At 55.1% G+C, this 23,032-nt stretch overlaps 1 protein-coding gene across 7 annotated transcripts in view; it reads left to right on the top strand.

Annotated features, from left to right (window-relative positions):
- Positions 1-23,032, top strand: part of CUX1 (cut like homeobox 1) — a 336,617-nt gene that overhangs the window by 245,713 nt on the left and 67,872 nt on the right. For all 7 annotated transcript variants that reach the window (XM_058285907.2, XM_058285909.2, XM_058285904.2 and 4 more), the window contains exons 9-10: positions 8,681-8,729; positions 17,288-17,392. In XM_058285907.2, coding sequence (XP_058141890.1) covers positions 8,681-8,729; positions 17,288-17,392 — 154 coding nt within the window. The remainder of the gene's footprint in view (positions 1-8,680; positions 8,730-17,287; positions 17,393-23,032) is intronic.

Genomic DNA, 23,032 nt, shown 5'->3' on the forward strand with positions numbered 1-23,032 from the left:
TTGCTCACACCGAGGGCCGTGCCGGGCTGAGTGACCAGCCCACTGGGGGCTCCCACTGTCCTGTGGGCTTGGCACAAGTGGAAAACTACCCCTGTGTGGACTAGAAGGCTACCCCAGTAGAGGAGGGTTTTATTTAAATTAATTCAGATAAACAAATCAGCTAAATAGTGGGACAAGAAGGGAAATGTTCTTCCCATTTGGGGTTGGAAAGATGGGGCTTACCTAAAATGGATTCTGTTAGTATTTTATCATTTAAATTTAATATGACAATGCAAAAGAAGACAATTGCATGGTTAATTTCTGAATAGGCAGAGGTACGTTCTGCCTATCTTTTCTTGTCATTTAACTGTCTTTCTTGGCACTGTTTCTAAAGGTGAATTCACCCCAAGGGTCAAGCTCTTCCCCCATCTCCCCACCCGAGCCTGGGTGCGATGGGGGGGTCCACTCCAAATTGACGTGTTTGATCATGGGTTTGGATGGATGCCAGGTGGCTTCATCCTCCTCCTTTCCTTCCCAGGCAGAGGCAGTTTAAAGGGACAGCCTGGTGGAAAATGAAACAAATGTGGCTTATCAAGAAAACCTTTAACCAAAGAGCACATCTCCCCCTCCTTCCTTTCCCATCTCTCCACGTCAACCCATGTCTGCTGAGCCCCTCACTGGCACCTGGGCAAGGGGAAGCTGAGCTCAGGGTCTTCCTAGGCTTTTTTTCTACAGAAATTGTCACCTTGTTTTTCCAAAGCTCTGAAAAATTGTAAGAAGAAGTAACTATTTTCCTTCCACAAAAACAATTTTCTGTACAAATCATATTTACACTTTGGCAAAATTAGTTCTACGCTTCCTGCTCTTTAAAATAATAGCCTTGGCTTGCCAGTCAAGTGCGTGGTGGACTTCAGGTGGCATAGATGTAGTTGCTTTGCATATTGAGTTCACCAGTGTCTAGTGGGTGCTGCTGTGCGCAGGATTAAGACATGAATAAATGAGTAATCATTATGAACCAGATACTTTGAGATGTAAGTGCAATAGAAATAAGACAGGGTGGGCACTGGAGAAGTGGACTGGGGAGCCCCTTCCAGGAAGCCACTTGAGCCAAGACCTGGGTGGTGACAGGGACCACTGTGAAAATTTCAGCAGAGGGGACAGCAGGAGTGGCCAGGGCCTCCAGGTAAGTGACAGAACAGGAGTAAAGAAACCTCGAGAGCGTTCTTTGATTGGTCTACAGAAGGCAATTGACATGTTCCCAAGAGACTGTAAAAAAACTCTTCTGCCAGAAACAAAGACCAAGCCACAGCACAGTGGCTCTGAGCAGGAACCAGTTCTACACTTGAGGCTTCTTTGTTTGGAAGGCTAGAGGGCTTGAAAAATGGGAAGGCTGGAAAAGGAGCCTCGGTGTTTACGTGCGGTTGTTCTAGAATCCTGTGGCCTCTGCTCCCTGCAGGAGTCTGGGCCAGCTGGGGCACGAGAGGCTCTGACTGGGAGAGTGGGATATGCAGACATGCTCGAGACAGACAGGTACTGCAGGTGGGTTTTGAGCGCTAGCCCCCTTGGGGTGCAGTGGCGGGAAGGACCAGCCACGTAGAAGAGGGCCCCCCAGAAAGGGCCCTCCCAGGCCAAGGTGGGAGGCAGGATCAAAATGCCGCAGGGCTGGGCTCCCAGGCTGCAGCGCCTTGGACTGGACAAGCTGGGATGTGGGGTTAGATTTTTTTTTCAGAGTAATGCTGTCAAATCTGTGGGAGCTCACTCTGTCGACAGAGAAGGATGTGCTCCAAAAAATATGTTTATGAATCCACTCGGCAAAGAGGACAAAAGAAACTAAAAGCCTATCTCGTATATAAATATTTATGAAAATCTACTAAATAAGATATTAGCAAATAGAATTCAGGAGCACATTAAATGCATAATGCACCACAACCAAATGGGGCAAATAACTGCCAGTATAATTTACCATTTTAGCGGGTCAGAAGAGAAAAAAACATTTAATTGGCTCCATAAATGCCTAAAAGGTACTTAATGAAATCACCATCCATCTTTTATTAAAGAGTCTTAATAAAATAGGAACAGTGGGATATTTCATTAACAAGATCTGTGTATCAACAACATGATCTATATATCAGTAACCAAAAATCAGCATGTTTAAATGGTGCAACACTAGGGACATTATTGAGACAGGCCCAAGCAAGGGTCCCCCTCCCGTCATTGTCAGTGAAGCTGGGCAGGAGGGAGGAATGTAGTCACACGAGCGAGCAAAGCGAGGGCCCCGAGAAGAGGGTGAGAAGTGGGCACATGAGACTGCAGTGCGCCAGGAAAACCCTCGAGCACCCCTGAAAACTTAGAGATGAAAGATGCCCACCCCTTAGAAAAGAGCCTGCAACAAAAGATACCTCTGAAATAGAGCAAAACCAGTAAAACATCTGGGAAAACCAAGAGGAGGTATACAAGGTCCAGAAGAAGGAAACTTTCAAAGACAGTCTTAAAAGAGGACATGGTGGGGAAGCGGATGTGGCTCAAGCAATTGAGCTCCCGTCCACCATATAGGAGGTCCAGGGTTCGATACTCAGGGCCTCCTGGCGTAGGCAAGCTGGCCCGTATGGAGAGCTGGCCCACGCGAGTGCTGCCCCACGTGGAATGCTGCCCCGCGCAGGAGAGCTGGCCCACTCAGAGAGCTGCCCTGCACAGGAGAGCTGGCACGGCAAGATGACGCAACAAAGAGAGACACAGAGGAGAAATAATGAAGGATGCAGCAGACCAGGTTGCTGAAGTGGGACAAGAGAATGATCACCTCTTTCCCACTCCAGAAGGCCCCAGGATTGGTTCCCAGAGCTGCCTAATGAGAATACAAGCAGACATAGAAGAACACACAGCGAATGGACACAGAGCAGAAAATGGAGGGAGGGGGAGAAATAAATGAATAAATCTTTTTTTAAAAGAAAAAACAACACGGTGGAATGACAGAGTCTCTTCCAGAGTAAGCCAAGAGGCAGTATTGTGACAGCACCACCTCTCCCTCCATCAGCTTATAAATGCCAAACAGCAAAGTGAGTCTAAAGTTCATGTGGAAAAATAAGCAAGAATGGGCAAGAGATTTCTGCAAAAAGAAGAAAGATGAGGGAAGACTAAAATAGTAAATATATTGTAACTCCCATGACAGCAGTTTTGGTCTCTCCATGAAACCCAAATCCCAAATTTGTCCCTTATCCATTTCGGAAATTTTTTAATGATAAGCTGCCTTTTTAAGTCAGTGGTGTAAAGATGGATTATTCGGCTTGAAAGAAATGCAAATTTAAAAGCTGAAGGAACTTAGTATGATGATTTTCTTCTTCTCCATCTGGAAGATTGTGCCTCCCCCTGCCCCACCGCACTTTTCCCCCAAAACTCGTATTCCCCATCCGCTATGCCGACCAGAGTCCTCTCTGCCCCCTTCTCTGGGGTCTCGCAGTACTCACACACCTGTGTCTCTGTTCACCTCCCTCGCACACACCTCCCTGCCGGCAGGGACAGAGGGCCCTGCCCTGGCCACCCCGCATACAGTCAGCACTTAGACACTGAGCTCCCGGGGTGGCCAGGGGAGACTCCGCCGCACTGTCATAAGGCGGGTGCCGCTGCCCTTGCTGACTCACCACCTGTGACGTTTGGGGCCCTTAGTGAGTGCTCCGTGGGTCCCCACGAGCAGCCCATGTCCCTGCTGCTCAGGGCAGGTCACGGCGCCCTGGCTCGCACAGGCCAGCTTTCCTCTCGGTGAGAACCGAGCCTCAGGCTGTGAGCTCATCCACTCCCCGTGGACCAGCCCTTTGTGTGCCCACATGGGGCGGGGAGTACTTGGCACAGGGCCTCCCAAGCCCACAGGAAGGCTTCCTCAGGGTCGTGCCTTTCTGCGCCGCCTCCTGCTACCTGCGAGGCCTGTGCTCTGCCTCCGCTGCCCCCTTGTGCTGTGAGTGCCCACCCGGGTGTAGACCGTCATAAGACGATCCGCCCCGCTGACAGGTTAGGGCATCAAACACAGCATCCGGGGTGGAGGGGAGAGTTGGCTTTATTCAACACACTGGAGGGGGAGCCGCCGTAGCTCAGTGGCTGAGCGCCTACTTCCTGTGTACAAGGTCCCGGGTTCAATCCCCGGAACCTCCTTAAAAAGGGGGGTGGGGGCAGCAGGGATAATTAGTCTTTAGATGTTTCTCCTTTTGAGGCCAAAGAGCTTTGCATTCTAGTATTGAGACTATTGGATTTTGACTTTCATCCAAGAAGAGCCACTGATCTTTGAAAATGTTCTGTATGGTTTTTCCAACTCCTTGAAGATAGACTTTGTTTTAACAACTCCCCATATCAGTGTGATTGTTTGGGTATTGAAATATGCACAAACCTTCTCCTGGCACCATATGTTAGAATTCGGGAGGCTAGGGCAAAAGTTAAATACAGTTCCTAACGGGGATATAATTTCAGGTCCATTGACCTTGACCATGTCCTTTTAAGAGTTCCTCATAAAAATTGTGTGTTAGACCGGAGAATACCCTGAAATGATCTGTAGGAACTGATTGAATGAACTACATATTCTAGGCCAAGCTGAAATTATCTGCTCCTTGAAGTCAGAGCAGGGCATAATGCAGTGCAGGTTAATAGATCAGTGAAAGCTTTTTTGTCAGCCCATAAAAAGGTGAGAGGACTAAATTTTTATTATAAATAGTTTGCTGAGCAAACAATATGTGCGGTTATTATAGACCTGGGAAAGTAAGTGATTTTAGACTAATGTCCGTCTCCAGGTACTGAGGTGGGGAGTCAAGCCTTCACGATGGAAAGGAGGAGAAACCTTTGGAATATTGTTGCCCCGCACTGAGAGCTCGTGCGATTTAATTCATTTCCGCACTTGTTAGATAACATTTAGAGGGGCAGTGTGTCGTTTCCCCCGGGCATTTTCCCATTCCTCACTGAGGGCAGTCTGTCTGACAGGACTGGTTCTGTCTTGGTGGGGGTCACAGTTTGGAGAGAGGGGATCGTCAGGACCCGGCGGCGGATGTGACCTAAGATGAGCCCAGCGCCAGCGTGCAGCGCGCCGCCTCGTGGTCCCGTTCTCATTAGACGGTGAGAGCCATGGCCGTGCACAGTGTCAACAGCCCTAGTCACGCTGGAACTCCTGCTGACCCTTTAAAAATCAGCCCTCTCGAGAAGTGAATAGCAAGCCTTAGGGCTTTTAAAATAAAAACCTGAAGGGTTTTTTCCCTTGCCGACTGTATCCCTGGCTCCTTCACTGTCTCCTTCTGTTTCTGGTCCCTTCGTGAACGGGAGCTGCAGCCCCCAGGCCCCGCTGTCACCATGAGACCTGGTGTTGAATGACCCTGCCTTCTAGCTGCAAAGCTCCGTGTTGTCCTTAGGGTTTGAAAGCTCTGGAAATAGGAGACGTTGCTCTTGTAATGGAAGGTAAGTTATCACTTTCAATATTTTGGCCAGTTTAGCAGTTGCTTAGTAACAGCAGTTAAACTGACCAGAAGATGGAAAACTTGAAATTCATTTCCAGTGATTGCCTCAAACTTCCGAGAAGGCACCTTCCTGTTTAAATGTAACTGACTTTTTATAAGTGACTTGAAATCTGATGGTGATGATGCATTGTTTTCTGGATATCGGATATTCTAACGTGCATCAGAGAAGAAAGCCAGAGTGCGCATTTGCCCAGGCCCTTTACACCTGCCAAGATCCGGAACATCACTTCCCAACCCCTGAGGGCGCCAGCCTTGCCACTCCCGGCTTGTTGTGAAGCCAGACCTCTTGGAGCGCCCCCTTCTCCAGCCCTGGCACGCCTGACCCCAGTCCTGGCCCCTTCGCCACCGGAGACAGCCAGGCAGGGAGCGGGCATGAGTGAGAGCAGGTAAAGCGGGGCAGGCGGCTCTCCGGCAGCCACGGCTCCTCACCTTCAACTCTGCACCCCCAGGACTGGGGAACTACACCCAAAACTGCCTCCTCCTGATGCTGCTTCTTCCTAAGAAGTTAAAGGTGAAACTCTGGCCAGAAGAACTTCCTGGAGGAAGGACAGCTGAGGGTGTTAGCCCTCAGTGCCAGGGACCATCCCCACCCCTTCCTTCACGCAGCAAAAATGTATTGCACAGGGAAGCAGCTGTGGCTCAGTCAGTTGGGCTCCCGTCTACCTTACGGAAGGCCCTGGATTCATGTCCTGGGGCCTCCTTGTGAAGGCAGGCTCACCCACACGCTGTGGAGCGCCGCAGAGAGCCGATCGGCAAGGTGACACAGCAAAAAAGGGAGACAAGCAAAAACTGAGAAGAGCGCTCTGCGAATGAACACAGAGAGCAAGACAGCACACAAAAAGCCACAAGTGCGGGGTATGTGTTGTACACCCACTGAGCACCTTTCTTAAATTCATCTTGAGACACATAGGACCTGTCCCTCTTCCCCGCGCCCCCCCTCCCCATGCACTGCCGGAACAAGCAGCCAAGGGGCCCAGGTGTACAGGTGGGCCCCAGAGAGCGCAGTCCTCTGGAAGACAGACCCCAGACCCCGTGGTGGGTGTGATCAGAAGGCAGCTCCAAATAAGCAGGACAGGTACACGCAGGGAAACGAGGGGCATGATTAGCAATGCCAAGCAGAAGCAGGGTGGAATGGAAATGAAACCAAGTGGAACTAGCAGGTATGAGAAGTAGAATGACCAAGCCAAGGAAAAGAAAAGAAGAGAGACACGTCAGGACAGGTACAGCTGAACTCTCCCCAGATCAAACTGAAGAGCCTTCCCAGAAGGCGGCAGGAAAGAATGAAGAAACAGCAAGTGCAGCCGAAAAGCCAAGGGCCTGGCAGGAGAGTAGGAGCCACCCCGCACCCACGCCTGGGGTCCCCTGCTCACCCAGCCCAGGCCGTCGCCCGCCCTGCGCCCTGCTCTGCTGCCAGCTCCCTGGCCTGCTCACGAGAAGGCAGACCCCGCCAACCCTTTTTCCCCACTAACCCTCATCTCAGGTACTCAGCAGCCTCCTGTTGCCGTCTTTCTCTTCTAAAGGTGCGGCCCTGACGAGCCCTGCGGGCACCACGTCTGCCAGCTGTACCCACGGCCCGGCCCAGGACCGGAAATGTTCTCAGGACATGGGAGCAAGCGAGGGAGGGACGCCCCTAGCAGGGCACACTTGCCATGGACGTCTGGACTTTGTAAAGACGTGTAGCTGGGGGAAATTCCAAAGTGTCCAGAAGTGGCAGTTTGCCCTAAGAGCAGTTCCTGAGCGTCCAGTTGCCTTTTGCCCTAGCAGAGCCAACCCTCGAACCTCCGGCAGCAATACCTGTCCCCACGCTGGCAGTCGTGCATCACATTTAAGAATCTCAAGCTTTCCGTGATGCCTTTATCCTCTGTGCTTATGAGGGAGTCTTTTAGATCTGGGAGAGCTCAGAGGTCTTCTTTTGAAAGCTGCAGGGCTGGGGTTTGGAGCCGAAGCTGCCCTGCCGCCCTCCTGCCTCCAGCCCTGCTCTGCAGGGCCTCCTGCGGGTATTTATGTTACCAGCAGACACTGCCTTCTTCACGGAGTCGTCCTAAAAATAGCATCGTTTAACTAGGCCATTTTGCACGTTCTTTCAGACTTTCCTCAGACCAGTGTGAAAGCAGGCTACTATTTCAGAGCAGGGCCAGTGAGGGTTGAGCTGATGGCCGGAGGGCACCTGCAGGCCCCGGACCACGGGGAGGCCTGGGCTGGGCAGGGGGCCTGCAGGCAGTGGGACTTGGAGCACAGTGGCAGTGGCGTGAGGGTGGGATTGAAAGCTGGCGGCAGCAGAGTGGCCCCTACAGCCCGGCAGGGGCCTCTGCGGCTGAAACATTTGTCTCCATTTTCCGCGGGTGCAGTAAAACCTTCCGTGGGTCTCGGCCAGTCTCAGCTGTAACCTCCTATCAGGGACCATCTGCCAGGACTCGTCTCGCAAAAACTGGAGCCGTGATCTGCCCAGGAGTCCTGTTCCAGCCTACCCTGGACGTTGTGAAACGGGCATGCCTTTTTCAAGAGACTCTCAGCATTCCTCTTTCTCTGGTGATAGAGTGTGTCGACAGTGTATATACACCTTCAGCTCACTCAAGGAAGTACTTCCAAAAGAGGAAGAAAAATAAGAACCTGGAAAGTCCATTTTTATGAGCAGCTCAGTTAGCTCAGGTTTGCGGAGCAGGCTAGAGACCCCAACCTGCATTGCCATCCTCACCCGCCCCTCCTCTCCGGCCGTACCCCCATTGTTCTCTCAGTGCTGTTGGAGCCTCCACTGCCACGTGCCTTCATGCTTGCTGTTCCTTCTCCTAGAGTAGCCTTTCCCCAGCCTGGCAAACTTCTACTTAGCCTTCAAAACCCAGTTCATACATCACTTCCTCTGAAGTCTTCCCTGATTCCCTCCACTAGGAGACTCAGTCTATCACCATCTGTTTTTCCAGAGCACTCTGGCCAGAGCTCCATTCTGACTCTTGGCAGGACACACTGGGGTTTCTCTCTCCCAGGCTCTACCTCCCCCGTGAGATTGGGAGCCCCTGGAGCCACAGCCCCTGCACCCCCACATGTGAGGGGGTAAAGAGCAGAGGAGGCCGGGGCCCACCTCGTAGCAGGTTGTGGGTCGGGCCTCGCCTGTGCGCACGGGTCGTCCTGCCGCGTCCCAAGCTGTGACGCACTGGCCTTCCGGCCACCGCCGAGCCTGCCTTGTTGGTGACTAACGTCCTCTCTCCCTCTCGCCTTCCCAGGGCTGATGAGATTGAAATGATCATGACGGACCTCGAAAGAGCAAACCAGGTAGGAGTGCTCGTGGCTTTTGACCATAAAACCTTCTGTCTAGGAGGTGGCTCTCTCTAAGTTAGAAGACCAGGTTTTCTTGTTTTTTTTACGTGCAACTGTCAACATAAACACTTTTTCTGATGTTTTTAGAACTTAAAAAAGAAATAATACACGAAAAGTTCCAGGCACTTATTTTCCCTCAGCAGAGTCTTTGTTGTGGTCCCAGCGTCTCAGACATCCCGTGGGGAACATCCACTACAAGGGCGCCGCTGCTTTTCCTTTTTCTTAAATACCCAGCTCTGTGCGGGTGTCAGTCACACTGCAGAGTTACGGGGACCAGAGTTCTTCTTCACCACCTTCCAACCGGAGAACCCTGCAGCTGTGCAGGTTGAAACCAGTGGCTTTGGAGAGGACTGCCCTGCTCAGTGCCCCCCAACCCGCCCCCGCCCCCGTGGCTAAGCCTCAGCCACCGGAGGTGGTTAGATGGTTGCTAGAAAGTACCTTGCACACCGTCCACCACAAAGTAGGCACCAATTCAGCCAAAGAACCCCTTCCCTCCCCCCGAGGGCCCCGTATCACAGTAAAAGATGTGACTTTAGCACATGGTGCCGCTGCCCCTGCAAAGAAACAGTCTCCCGTTGATTTTCTTCATTTGGCTCCATCGTACAGCTGGGCCGCACAGCGCAGGAGGGTGGCAGGGCCTGCCTGGGGCTGCCCAGCCGGGTGGAGAGCCACCCAGGACCTCTGTGTGCATCCCGCAGGGCGCCTGCCCTTTGCTAATGCTCAGGGACAAGCATGCTCGCCCGTTGTTTGGCCAACAGCAGCATCCTGAAGTCTAATTGAAATATGGAAGTCAGTTTGTACACAGGAACGGTCTGGGAAGACGTGGATTTCTTTTTTCTTTAAGAGAAACTTTGTGGCTACAGTGTTGGGTCCTCAGACCCCCCCCCCGGGTGGCCAGGGCTGGCACACAGGGGGGCACTGAGTGGGGTCACATGGACTGATTCACCTCCAGAAGCAGCAGTGTCAGTTGGCGCGCTCGCGGGAACAGCTGGCACTGGGGGAAGAGTCTGTCTGTGCCTGCCGCTGTTCCGGACACCTCACGTGGCTTAAGCCTCACGGCATCCCAGCGAGGTGGTGCCGTTGTTTCCATTTCAGGGATGAGGCGACCGAGGCCAGCAGCTGGCAGCCGGGACCCTCGACCACTGCCAACCAGGCGCAGCACGTGGGCTTTTTTTTTTTTTTTCAAAGACTACCTGGTCCCACAAACGCCTCCACCCACGCTCTCCCCTGCTGTAAAGCAGTGCTTCTGCGACACCTACCAGAGGTGCTTAAGTGTCTAGTTACATTCCTTTGCTAAACTAATTTGCTTTTGCTGCTTCACTGCTGTTCAGCTCGGTGGAGACCTTGAACCAGAGGCAGTGACGGGAAGGAGTCACCCTCCTTTTTCACACGATGGCCATTTGTGTCTCTCCGATTTCTGTATATCCACCCACAACGTGCACACACGCCAGGGCAGTCTGGGGCACACCTCTCTCTCTGATGGCACTCTTGGGACAAGCCCAGCCATCTGTGGTCTCGGGGGCAGCCCCCAGGGACCGAGAAAGGAAAGCAGAGTCGCTGCCCTTCTCCAAACGCTGCAGCCCACCCGGCGCACCCCAGACGGGGCCCCAGAGAGAGGCACAGGCTCTCAAGTCCCCTTGGTTCAGGGCTAACTGGCTGTGTGGCTGTGGACAAATGTCAGAACCTCTGCAATTTCTTTATCCTAAAAATTAAAGGGGGGGGGGGGGCCCTAACTAGTATATCCTTTGCCAACTTGTTTTGAGGATTAGAGGTAAGAAGCCTGGGAGAATTGTGCGATCCTGCCCTAGGGAACGGCCAGCAGCAGCACTTCTGGAAGGGTGGGGGGTCTAGGAGAGTTCTAACCAACAACTCAATGTCAGGTAATGGCATGAAATAGCTGCCAAAGAAACTGATGCACCCTCAGGCTACATTAATAGAAACAGAGTTTCCAGAATGAAGGAGGTAGTGATTCTGCTCCAATTTGCAGCAATTTGTCCATGCCCAGGAAATTACAGTTTATCCTGGGAGCCACACTGTAAGGAAAATTCAGAGGCCACTCCATGTCAGTGGTAGGGGAGGGCCCCAAAACACACCCCCAGGAGGTGCAGGGCCACTGCTGATCCCTGAGGAGCCAGGGAAGAAGACAAGGCACAGGGACTTGACACTACGGCACAAGGGAATCACTCAGGGAACTAGGGATGTTAAAAGATTCAAGGGGGAAGGTTGGAGGCAGGAACTTGGGGATTTTACCCTTGGATCTCTCAAGAGCCGGCCAGGGAAAAGGAGTCTGACTTCTGAGAGGCCCTGGAGGTGTGGCCAAGTGGGAGGCTCATGGGAGGAAATTTCCTCCTAACCTAGAAAAGCCCTTTCTCAGTCCTGGCTCTCCAGGACTCTGAAGGGAGTGAGCTCCCTGTCACCTGAGCTGTGTAAGCAGAGGCGGGCCAGCCCTTACCGGAGCATGAGAACAAAAAAAGGACCTTGACATACAGAAAGAGGGATTGGACTAGACACCTCAATGGGTCCTTTTGATCCTAAATTCTGAGAGTTTATGGACATATAAATGGACCCAGCAGCACAGGAGAGTATCCAGGAGAGAAAGGCGCAAGTGCTGGGATGTGGGAAGAGTGACCCCTGGGGAAAAAAGGAAATCGAAGTAAAGGTCCACAGGAAAAGGAGAAATTTGCCTGGAGCCTCAAGCAAGGAGAAAAAGCTCCCCGGTGCACCCGAGGAGGGAGAGCATCGAGGCAGGGGCCACGGCCCAGAAGGGCGTGGTGAGCTGTGGCTGTGGGGCCACGCAGTGCAGCCAGAACCCGGGGTGGTGCGGCGTGGCAGCATGGGGTGAGCGGAGGGTCCGCGCCAGGCCTGGTGGAGGACAGCGAGCGCCCGGCCCGAGGGGAGGACTCGGTCCCAAGGGCAGGGCTGGGCCCTAGTGGCACCACTCTCGCCAAACATCAGAGAACGGAGGGGTGCCAGGAGAGCCGCCGGCAGCTGTTGTGCCAGCAGGGAATCGACGGCAGAGGCCTGCAGGTGAGACGGAGGCAGGGCGGGCTCCCCAATACTGCACGGTCAGCCGCCGCGCCAGCCACCTTCCCTGTCAGGGGACGTCCCCAGGAGGAGCAATTTCCTGGTTCGTTGGCATGTTACGTTGTTTTTGCTCTAGTTGTACTGTCAGAATGTTCTACTGAGACCCCACACTCCGTTTTACTGCTGAAGCACTCGTGATTCTGTTGTGGAAAAAGAGGAACAGCCTGCGCCGTCCGTTAGGGACGTGTCTCCTGTCCACCTGTTAGGCGTCACTGCGCTTGCTTCAATACCCAACATCTTAATTGGTAGCCATTAAGATCAGCACTTGCGAAACGTCACGATAAACCGGAAGCCACAACGTTACCCTGCACGGCCCCCCGAAGGCCCGTCTCGGGGCTTCGGGAGTTCGGTCTTGTTTCGATGTGGCCTGGCGTCCCTGCAGAGGGCTGTCTGCTGCCAGTTCTTCACCTGCCCCTCCTTTGAGGCCGGCCCCGCTCAGGGTTGCTGGGGACACAGAGCCACCACACCAGGGCCAGGGGGCAGCCGTTGGCGTGAGTTGTCCTCCCCCCTTCACCTGCCTGGTTTTATGGAACAAGGACTGCCCTTCAAGGTGAGGTTCAGGGTTAAAAACCACAGTCTAAGTCAGCTAAGGAGAAGCCACAGGTAGAGAGAAATGCAGAGAGCTTGGAGCAGGGTGTGGCATCGACCTTGACGGAGATTTTTATGTTCTGATGGGCAAGAATTACTGGGTTTGGGATCAGGAGAATTATGTTTAAAGCCCAGATTCACCGTTTACTACCCACATGGCCCCAGGCAAATCCTTAGACCCCCAGTGCCTCTGTCTCCCTCTGTAGAATCAGGGCATTCCCGCTTCGGTGGGAGGGCACACTCGTTCACCTGGGTCCCCATTCAGTCAGCAGCACTTGGGAGCCCCCCCCTGAAGGTGCTGCCTGTGCACGCTTGGCACCTGCTAGGTGCTGCGTGGCCCAGGCTGGGACTCCTTCCACTGCGTGACACTGCTGCTCCTTCGGTCTCCTGGGGACCTTGTTTCCCTGTAATAAATTGGGCTCCCGGCTCAGGTCAGCGCGGTGCAGGGGGGAGGCCGAGGCCGCGGGTGGCAGGAGGAGGTGGTGACACATGCTCACCAGGCTTTCCTGAGATCGTGGCTCAGTCCACGTGTGGTAAGCAGTATTTACGGGGTGGCATTGCCGCAGCCCCAGCCTTCAGCCCAGAAGTCCTGATTGAACAAAGCTGCATCAGTCCCGTCACAGTCGCCAGAAACGCAGGCGGCAGGGTGGCGGGCTTGGGCTGCCAGGGTGTCATCAGCTTGAGACGCCCAGCTGTTGTTTCAGGGCCCAGTCCCCTGCCGGGGATGGCTCGTCGCCAGCCCACTGCCGCTCTGTCCCTGGAGGGACTCGCTCATCCCTGGTGTCCCCAAGCCTGGGTTTTAATGGCCACACTTAGAGAGAGGACAAGAGACGAAACCTCGGGACAGGAGGGTGGAGGATTAGATAGGGGACCCCACATAAAACCAGGAACCCCAAAGGCCACCCTCAGATGGCGGATTGGTCTCCCAACTGCTAAAGCAACGGGAGTTTTATTGGCTCATGGTTTTGAGGCTGGAAGTCCAAAGTCAAGGCTTCGGCAAGGCATGGCTTCTCCCTGGAGCCTGGCGTTCGGGGCCGGCTGCCGCTTTTCCCTGGTCCTTGGCTTTTCCGCCACATGGCGAGGCACATGGAGAATCTCCTTTCTCCCCGTGGTTCCGTTGACTTCCGGCTTTTTTTCTCCGTGTCCAGTTCCCTTTGCTCATAAGGACTTCCTCCGTGTTGGATTAAGGGCACACTTTAACCAGTGTCACCTTCCAAGGTCCTATTCACAAATGGCCCAGGGGGTACCACCTGAATAAGCTTTTAGCTGGGGGCATGACTCAGTCCCCAACAGAGAGTGAACTGGGGAAAAGCTTCCCCTGCAGGGGAGGCTCTGAGGATTCTCTCTCATCTCAACCACGGCTGTGGGGAAAAGAAAACCCCAGAGAATTCCAGCCACAGCCGCCTTACCTTGGGCACTGCTCTAGGCCCCGACAGTGTTACCAGCCCTCTCTCCTGGGTGACACCCCCTCCTCTGCCGCAGCTCCGTGAAGCTCTGCCTTTTCCTTCTCTGTGTCCGCAGCCTGGCTGCTGCCCAGCCCCCTCTGTCACCATGATGCTCTCCCCCGCATTTTCTGAACCAAATTTTTCAGACTTGCAGGTCTGGAAATAAGCTGACCGCGTCCTTTACTCACGGTCTAAAATGTGCACCTTTGGGGGGTGAGGTTAGGGGAAAGCTCTTCTTCACTCTCCTTCCTGGGGCCTGCCCCCGCTCCTCGGGCTCCAGGTCCCACGGTTTAGGCTGCTCTTCCCCGAATCACTCGGTAAGTAAACCCAGTGACCGACATGAACCCGCCCCCGGGCAGCAGAGCAGCGCCTGTGCCCCTCGGAGACACGAAGCTCTCCTGCAGCTGGTGAGGTGGCTGCTGCTGCATGGGGAGGACACACCCCCATTGGCTGGCCCAGGTCACGCAACAAGGTGTGCCGTGCTGCCCCCACCATGGAGGTGACTGTCCTGTGCAGCAGTCAGGCTCTGGTCACTTCCCTGAAGGAAGCTTTCCACTTTAGGGTGAGGAAGCAGTGCCACCAGAGGCAGCTCACGCAGGGCATGTGAAGGACACCACCAAATGCAAGCCGTGTCCTCATCTGTTCGCTTGTCCTCCTTCACTTTCCCCCTGCTTCCAGCATTTCCCCCCATTGCTCAGAAAAGTACACAGAAGGCAAGCAAGAGTCAGGAGAAGAAATCTTTCTGCAGGGCAGTGCAGGCCCGGCGGGGCGCTGCTCCCACAGTCGGGGGGCGGTTGCCGCCAGCCTGCCCCATTTGCACACGGCTCGGCCCTGGATGTGTGGCCTCATGCCTCTGCAGGGGGCAGGCAGGAAAGGAGAGAGCCGGTCAGGGAAACAGCTGGGTGTCCCACGCGCCCACAGTCCTGGACCTGGCATTCCAGAACAGAAAACAGCGCCAAAGCCTCAAGTCTCCTGCCATGGATTCCCATTCTAGAAGCACAACTTAGGCTGGTTGAGTCACAGTGGTCAGGAAGGTGGAAGAGCCTCGAAGCAAACAGTGCCAAAGCGCTGGCTCTGCCCTTTCTGGCTGCCAATGAGGGGCCAGGGGAGTTACCAGCTGCAGAGAGAATTCCTCCCGGCTGTACCCCAGCAGCAGCCAGCCTGCTCCCGCCTTTAACAGCTTTTAGGCCTGTTTTTATTTTCAGTCGTTCGGCTTTGTGCATGTTTAACTGCACAAACCACCTTAAATGCCTCCCCCCTCCCCACACCTTTGGATGCACTCCGTATATGAATCCTAAACAGACAAAGGATCAAAAAGTGGCACTGAAGAAGTCAGGTCGAGCCAAATGTGTTAAAAGGCTTTAACTACCAAGGGATAGACCCCAGAGTGACCCTGGATGTGAACTTGGAAACTGAGTATAACTACAAAGGCTCAGGAGAAATTATGCAAACCAAGCAAGCGAAGTCATCAGTGGCTACGCTCCCTGCTCTGCGAGCCATTGGCCCTCGGTGGAACAGTCTTGTGCTCTAAGCAACTAACCTCTGGACGAGACCCTGGCAGGCCCCAGGGTGTCCTCATGAACTCACTGCCTGCGCAGTGCTGAGCTCTAATTGTCCCGAAATACTTCCAGAATTTTCTCAGGATGGTGATGCTACCTTGTCGGCAGCTTCTCCACTAGGCCAAGAGGAGGCTAGGAAGGAGGTCAAAGTGCACCTTCGTCCTGACGGTTGCAGGGACTCTGCGTCCAGCTTTTGGCGGAAGCGAAAGAGTAAATTGTTTGGTCATAGGATGCGATTCTCAGAACGACTTGGAAGGACACATCTGGAAGTAGACAAGGGGAAATCTCACTGAAGAAGAACCTTTCCCGCGGCCCGTGTAGCTGGGTCAGCAGGAGCCAGGACCGCCCCCACCGCCCAGCAGCCCCGGCCCACTGCCCCCTGTTCTGACGGGTGCTTCCAGACCCTGGAACAGAGAAGGGCGGAGGAGACCATTCACATGGAGCGTCGCGGGCCTGCCCGGGCCCCTGGTGAACTGGGTGGCGTGCAGTTCACAAGCGCTTCCCAGGAAGCAGGCGGGGCCCGTCCCTCCACCCTGGGCAGACACGACTGCGCGTAGGAACAAGACGGAGCAGAGAGGGTCTCAGAACGACGCTGCCCGAGCAGACGCTGTCCCCGGAGCCGCGCACGGCTGCCAAGCCCGTTCTCTGACAGCCCCCCCCCCCCCGCAGAGAAGCACGGCCAGGCTGGGCCCAGCCTGGTCTCCCTGCGCTGGCGCTTCCTTAGCAGCTGGCAGCACACACTGTCCCGCCACAGAGCAAGCACGCACCGCGGCCCCCGCTCCGCCAGGCTGTCCTCATTCATCTTTTCCGGTTGGCGCGTGTAAGCCTGGTGGAAGGAAGCGGCGCGGTGCTTCTCAGCCTGCAAGCCTAGTGTTTCCCGCCATCCTACACGTTTGTCTCAATGATCCTCGTAAATGCCCTTGAAGATGCATACCGGGTACATCAGTCCTCCCCAGGCCTCTAAGAAGGGGGCGGCGCTCCAGTTGCTAGAAAAGGGAAGACAGAGGCTTGGCCGGGCGAGGCGGCGAGCCTGGGTCCTCTCTTGCCCCAAACCCAGGCTCTCTTTCCTCCCACGCCTGCTCTGCAGGGCCTTCTCTGCCCAGTGGGAGATCCTGGTCTGCTCGCCCGTGGCCGTGGCCTCCTGGATACTCCGAGCACAGCAGGGAGCTGCGCCCTCCATGCCCGGCCCTGCTCCCTGCCCGGGCTCCACGCCTCTCGCCCCCAGCGCCTCCGGCCTCCGGCTCGGCCTGCTCGCTTCAGCACCAGCACTGGCCTCCAAAAACGCGGTTAGGGCTTAGGGAAGGGTTAAACATGTCCAGATAAGCCCAGCTCTCACAAAAGCAGCAGCATTTACACCCTTTACATTTATGGAAATACTTTCTGCAGGAAAACAACCACAACATTGTGCCGGTTTTTAGGAAGAGAATGGCCAAAGTGTCTTTAATTCACTGTTTACCCGTGAGAATTACTCCCAGGAGTAATCCTGCAATAAAATCTTCCTGGTCTATGAGAATAGAAAGAAATTGAATCAAAAGACTCTATTTCCACTCGTATTTATTCAGTCTGGGAAATTCAGTGGGCCGGAGCGTTAGTATCAGCAGGGGATTCCTTGCTCCTAGCGTTAAATTACTGTCATAATCGCTCAATTATTTCTTCCTTGTACTGTTTAAAATAAAAATCCATCACATTCTATGTTTTTTTCCAGCATTTATTAGGTTGAGTGTTTAGGAAAATCAATTACAGTCAGCCAGGCATGAATTGATGAATGTTCTTGTAATAATTGTCAGTTGTTAAACTGAACGTGCGTTCTCTTTTCGCCCCTTTTCATTTCCTTCAGAGGGCAGAGGTGGCGCAGAGGGAGGCGGAGACCTTGAGGGAGCAGCTCTCGTCAGCCAACCACTCTCTCCAGCTGGCCTCGCAGATCCAGAAGGCGCCGGACGTGGTGGGTAGCCCGGCCCTGCCGGGGCGCTGCCCGCCTGGCCTCGGCAGCTCCGGGCGACAGCTGCCTTATTATTTTTATTTCTAGCGCCTCCTTTTCAGAATCATATTTTAAACAGAACCCGCCCTCTTGGTGGGGAGTGTTTGTAACGGTTCGGGGCCAAAACCTGAAGTCAAAAGGAATTGCTTGACTGACGCTGCCCCGGTGGCTCATGGTCAGCCTGTCGCCCATCCAGCGCCGAGCCGGAGGCTGGGTGAGGTCTGTCACCAAAGAAAGCACCTTCGGCGCCCCTGGAAACTGGGAGAACATGGGTGGAGATCTTCACTGAGTTCCCCCACCCCAGAGTCATCAGGGAAAACCACAGTTTTGTGCTTCTCCCGGATGTGCCCTTCCTTGCAAGAAGCAGTTGGTGGTGAGCTGGGAAGGCCAGAGAGGTACCATGATAACTGCCCGTCCCATTTCCACCTAACAGCTGGCCTCGCTCCCAAGGTGCCCACATTCGGGAGGACTGAGGCTTCCGTCTCAGCGCTTTTGCCTCCTGAGTTTTCTAAGGTGAAGCAAAACAACTCTCAGCCGGAGCTCCCCCAGCTCTTCCCCTCCAGCGCTGCACATGATTGGGAGCAGGGGAGGAGGGGAGCCCACGGGTGTCCAAGCCATGCAGCTGGGCAAGCACTTCGCCGTCCCGAGCCTCAGTTTCGTTGTCTGTGAAATGGGCTTTTTACTAGGATTCAGGGCGTTCTGCTGAGCGCAGAGCCTGCACACAGAGTCGTCCATCAGCCTGCATGGTGACTCTCAGTCTTATTTTCGTGGTTGGCACCTAATCCAGGAATACCAGTTTCTAGGCTCACCTCCATCGCTAGTTCACACACAGACCTCTGTCATACTTGGCCTCAGTTTCTTCCTTTGTAAAACAAGGGATTAAGTCCTAAGTCCCCTCCAGCCCTAAAAGCCTGTGATGAGCGTCTTGCCTTGGCAAGCGTACTTTCCTTATTCATCAAGGTGTGTTGCGCCCTTGCTCTGTGTGCCAGGGCTTGTGGCCGACGCCGGGGAGACAGTGAGGAATGAGACGAGGCCCTTCCCAAGGAGATTCCCACCTAATCAGGAAAAGCCGCGGTGGCGGTGAGTCCATATGTGTTTGGCAGCCTTTGTTTTCACCCAGTCAGTGAAACGGGATCTTGTTCCTTCACATGACGAGGGAGAGGAAGCTCTGAGCACGCGAGCACCTGGCCCTGCCCTGGCGCGCGCTCGGGCAGCCTCCCAGCCAGGGCTTGACGGGGTCTTCTGACGCTCAGACAAAGGGTTTTAGGTGATTCCCCAGGAGCGGAGCGGAAGCACTGGCACACCTAAAGCGGATTTTTTGTTAGAACCGTCTTTTAAGAATGGATTTTCATTTTCTTTTTTAAAACTAACATGGCATAAAACATGTTAAATGAGCGTTTCAGGATAAAGAAAAATAGTTTTCCATTTTTGACGCATCATGTCCTTCGTATGTCGTGGACGCTAGTTCTTTTAACCGAAGTATACGCTTGGCTCGGCGACACCCCCTCCTCTGGCTGCAGCTGGACTGGAGCAGGGCACAGCCGAGGCCAGGAGGAAGCCGTAGGGGGCGGCGGGGGCTTGAATCGGAACCTGCTTCCCGGCCTCTGGGGCTTCTTGGTCCCACGGAGGAAGCCATCCATTCTCACGCGTCCACACCGGGCTCCTGAGCGAAATGTTTTGACTGAGGATTTTTGGCACTATTCTGGGCTGCAGCAACCAAAACATTTCAGAAGGAAATGAATGTCCTTGCAGGTAGAGTAAGCTGTGGGCCCTGGGGTGCTCGCACACTCCATCATCGCTAAGTGCAGTGTTTACATGGCATTGCTTCAGTCTTCCGGGGGCGGCCCTGCAGGGGCTGGCATCGGCCTTGCGTTCCCCCATCGGCAGGAGCTCAGCCAGTTGGGGAGCCAACGTGGGGACCCGGGCCAGCGGAAAAATGGGCTGTTGGGTTTGGCGGGCACAACTCAGCAGAGAAATAGTAGGTCTATAGACACAGCAGAGGCCCCAGCGGATCCCGTAGTGTCGCGGCGGAATCGGCAGTTCTCGAAGGCGAGCAGTCCCTTGGAGAGCAGGGCTTCCTAGGATTATTTCACTTCCACGTCATCACAGCAGTCATCAGAGGACAGTATTATTGTTGCCATCGTTTTACACAGGAGGAAACTGAGGCTCAGAAGAGCTGGGTCATTTGTCCAAGGTCACTCAGCTCAGGCACATGAGAAAGCTGGAATCTGAACCTGAGCTTGTTCTACTCCAAAGTCCTTTCTTTTTTCACCACCTTCCCTCATATGTATAGGAAGATAATTTGCAGACTATTTACAGATAAGTTGGCGAGCGCTCCTGGTGGGATCTGGCCTTCCTTACCGCTGGCAGTGGCAGCAAGAGAGGCGGTGAGAAGGGAAGTAAAACAGCTTCCCGAGCCCTCGCCTGTTCCCCCCAGTGGGGTAAAGAGGAAGGATTAGCTCTGGCTTCGAGCGTTGCCACAGGCCATTTCCCAATCGGGCGTCCCTGGCGCTGAGCAGTGCTTCGGCATCTTGTTCATATCTAATATGAAAATGGCTGCAAGACAAAAGAGATGATTCTCCAGCATCTTCCAGGCCTGGTAGGAGGACTCAGTAGGCAGTTGTGTGTGACTGGTGATAGTTTGTGCAAGTGGGTTGGAAGTAAGGGGAGACGCCTGAGCTCGGAGACAAAGTTGGCCAGCACCCCGCGTCAGTTTCTGTGTGCGCGTTTCTCTCTGTACGCGCACCAGCCCTGCTGTCAGCACTCTGGCTCTTCCGCTTTTTCCAGCGCGGTGAGTCTGCAGAGCGCGCCTACCTCTCTCTTGGCGTCTGGACCGCGAGGACTCACGGTCCCCAATACCCAGCACCTTAGAGGGCTGAAGAACTCCCTATAGGGCTTGGAACCCTGGAGCTGTGGGGGTTTCCCTGCTGGACAGACGTGGGGTCTCCCCCGCCCACAGAGGGCCTGTCATCCTGCTTGTCGACCCCGCCGCGGTCAGTTGTTCAGGTGTTCAGGTGACCCTCAGGGAAGGTCAGCTTCCGCCCTTCTTCCCTGGGCTTGTCTGAGCCGGGGCCCTGGACCTGGCTCCCACCCGGTCCCCAAGGAGTTCCCAGGCCCCAGCGCACGCTCTTGAATCACCGTCTCCAGGGCAGGACCTGCGCCTGTCTTAATTTCCGGGGGTGCCATTACGGTTCCACAAACTGCGTGGCTTCAGACCACGAATCTTGGTTCTCGCAGTCCGGAGCCTGGAAGGCCGAAATCGAGGTGGTGCAGGGCTGCGCTCCCTCCGACGCCTCCAGGGACGGATCTGCTCCCCGCCCCTCTCCCAGCCGCGGTGGCCCCAGGCCCCTCCACGGTGGCGGCAGCAGCTACATCCCCCTCTCTCTTTCGTTTGTGCCCAAACTTGCCCTCTTCTTAGGACCCCGGGCATATGGGACGAGGGCCCTTGTCTGTGAATCAGGTCTTCAAAGACCCTCTTTCCAAGTGGGCACTTCACGGGGTGGGGGCTAGGACTGGAACGGGTCATCTGGGGGGACACAGGTCAACGTAACAGAACCCACAGGTTTTCTAAAGCGCCAACAGGTGATCCTGACGTGACTGAGCCTCCGGCAGACCCGACCGCCAGTGGCCCCAGCCCTCTTTTTTTGTTGTTTTTCATGGGTTTTTTTGTGTTTTTTTGGGATTTTGGGTGTTTTTTGTTATTGTTTAAAAGATTTATTTATTCTCCCCCCCCCCCCATTGTCTGCTCTCTGTGTCCATTCACTGTGTGTTCTTCTGTGTCTGCTTGCACACTTGTCAGCGGCACCGGGAATCTGTGTCTCTCTTTGTTGCATCATCTTGCTGTGTCAGGCCTCCGTGTGTGCGGCGCCACTCCTGGGCAGGCTGCGCTTTTTTCAAACAGGGCAGCTCTCCTTACGGGGTGCACTCCTTGCACGTGGGGCCCCCCCTATGCGGGGGACACCCCTGTGTGGCACGGCGCTCCTTGTGCACATCAGCACTACGTGTGGGTCAGCTCACCACACAGGTCAGGAGCCCTGGGTTTGAACCCTGGACCTCCCGTGTGGTAGGCGGACTCTATCTGTTGAGCCACATCCACTTTCCCCCAGCCCTCCTCGAATCCACATGTGCTGCCTCCTGATTGCCCTTCTCGGGTGACCTTGACTGCCGTGGAGGTTTGAAGGCTGCCTTTCCCCCACGTGTTCACCAGGCTCCTCTGTCATCCCAGGTGGTCCCCATGTTGCTCAGATGCTCAGGCCGCTCCCCCACCCGCCGCCTCCCCGTCGTTTCGGGCCTCCTCCATTTCCCTCTTAGAGCCCCCTTGTGTCTTTACCCTGCGACAGCCAGGAGTGCCACCGAGTCGAGGCGGGAGCGAGCCACAGGTTGGGCCGAGGGTAGGATGGTGTCTTCTCTCTTCTCGCTAGGGCTTACTGCTTTGGGGTGTCCGGCCTTAGAAAGACAGGTATGGCTGTTGCTACCGATTGAACGAGGAATCTGTGCCTCGGGCTCCTGGGAGCTCAGGGACGTGCCCACCCTCACGCAGTCAGCCCGCGGCTGAGCCAGGCTGCCCCCAAGGTCGGCCCGCACCCGTGCCTCCGTCCTGGTCCACGCTCCGTGCTGAGAGTTGCAGTTTGATCTTTAGCAGCCAGGCCACCGATCCCTGATGCGTCCATCGCCCTGCACTTAGCCGGGCTGAGGTCAGCTCGCCTTTGGCTTACTCTGCCCGAGCTTCCCTACAAGGGCTTTAAGCCGCTGTAAGGGCTGGCATCCGCCAGTCGGTGACCCCCGTCAGGCTGACCCCCCCAGGAGCCTCCGTCTTGTCTCCTTCCTGCTTCAGAGCCCTAGGGGGCCCTACGGCCAGCGCTGCTCCAGCCGCCATCCCGAGCGGCCACGTTTGGCACCAGCGTGCTCGGTGCGCTTCGGGCTGGGCCTCCCAGCGCCGGCCCCTCCTCCTGTCCCGCTCCCTGCCCTCCGGCCTCTGCCCACCCGCGGTGCCCCGCCTTCCTCCGGCTCCCACCCTGGAGCGGAGCCCCCTTCCTTCTCAGCCTGGGCCCATCTCTCCCTTCCTGGGGCCCGTCTCCACGGCTCCTCCCAGCGTTCTCTCAGAGGCCCTTGGCCTCCTACTGCTGCCTCCCCCGGCTCCCCGCTGCGTCCAGGCGGAGCGCCCCAAGCCCTCCGTAGTGAAGGAGCTTTGTTTTGTTTTTATTTTCCAACCTACTGCAGATGGATGGTTTTATCGAAGACAATACAAATGGCACAGCAGTGTCAAGTTGCTCCATTTCTGTTCTCATCCCACCATGGACTGGCCCCAGTTTGAATGGGCGGCTGTCTGTGAGCGCCCTGCGGAACTGCTTTGCACAGCATGTGTCCCTTTAAAAAGCTGCAGGAGGGTGCACAGGGCCCCAGGGCCAGGTGCAGGGTCAGGAGAGATGAACTTATATCACAACACGGCCCGTGTGCAAATCAGTCACAGAGGAGGCACTTTCCACGCAAAGCTTCCCAGTCTTCAGCGGTAAAGGCCTCGATTTGCCAAGAGGGAGTCGTGGAAAATTTTTTCCCTGGGTGACTGGCTCTCCCGGCGGTGGAAAACTCTGGACAAACACATCT

The sequence above is a fragment of the Dasypus novemcinctus genome, chromosome 23 (assembly GCF_030445035.2).
Source record: "Dasypus novemcinctus isolate mDasNov1 chromosome 23, mDasNov1.1.hap2, whole genome shotgun sequence".
Lineage (NCBI taxonomy): Eukaryota > Metazoa > Chordata > Mammalia > Cingulata > Dasypodidae > Dasypus > Dasypus novemcinctus.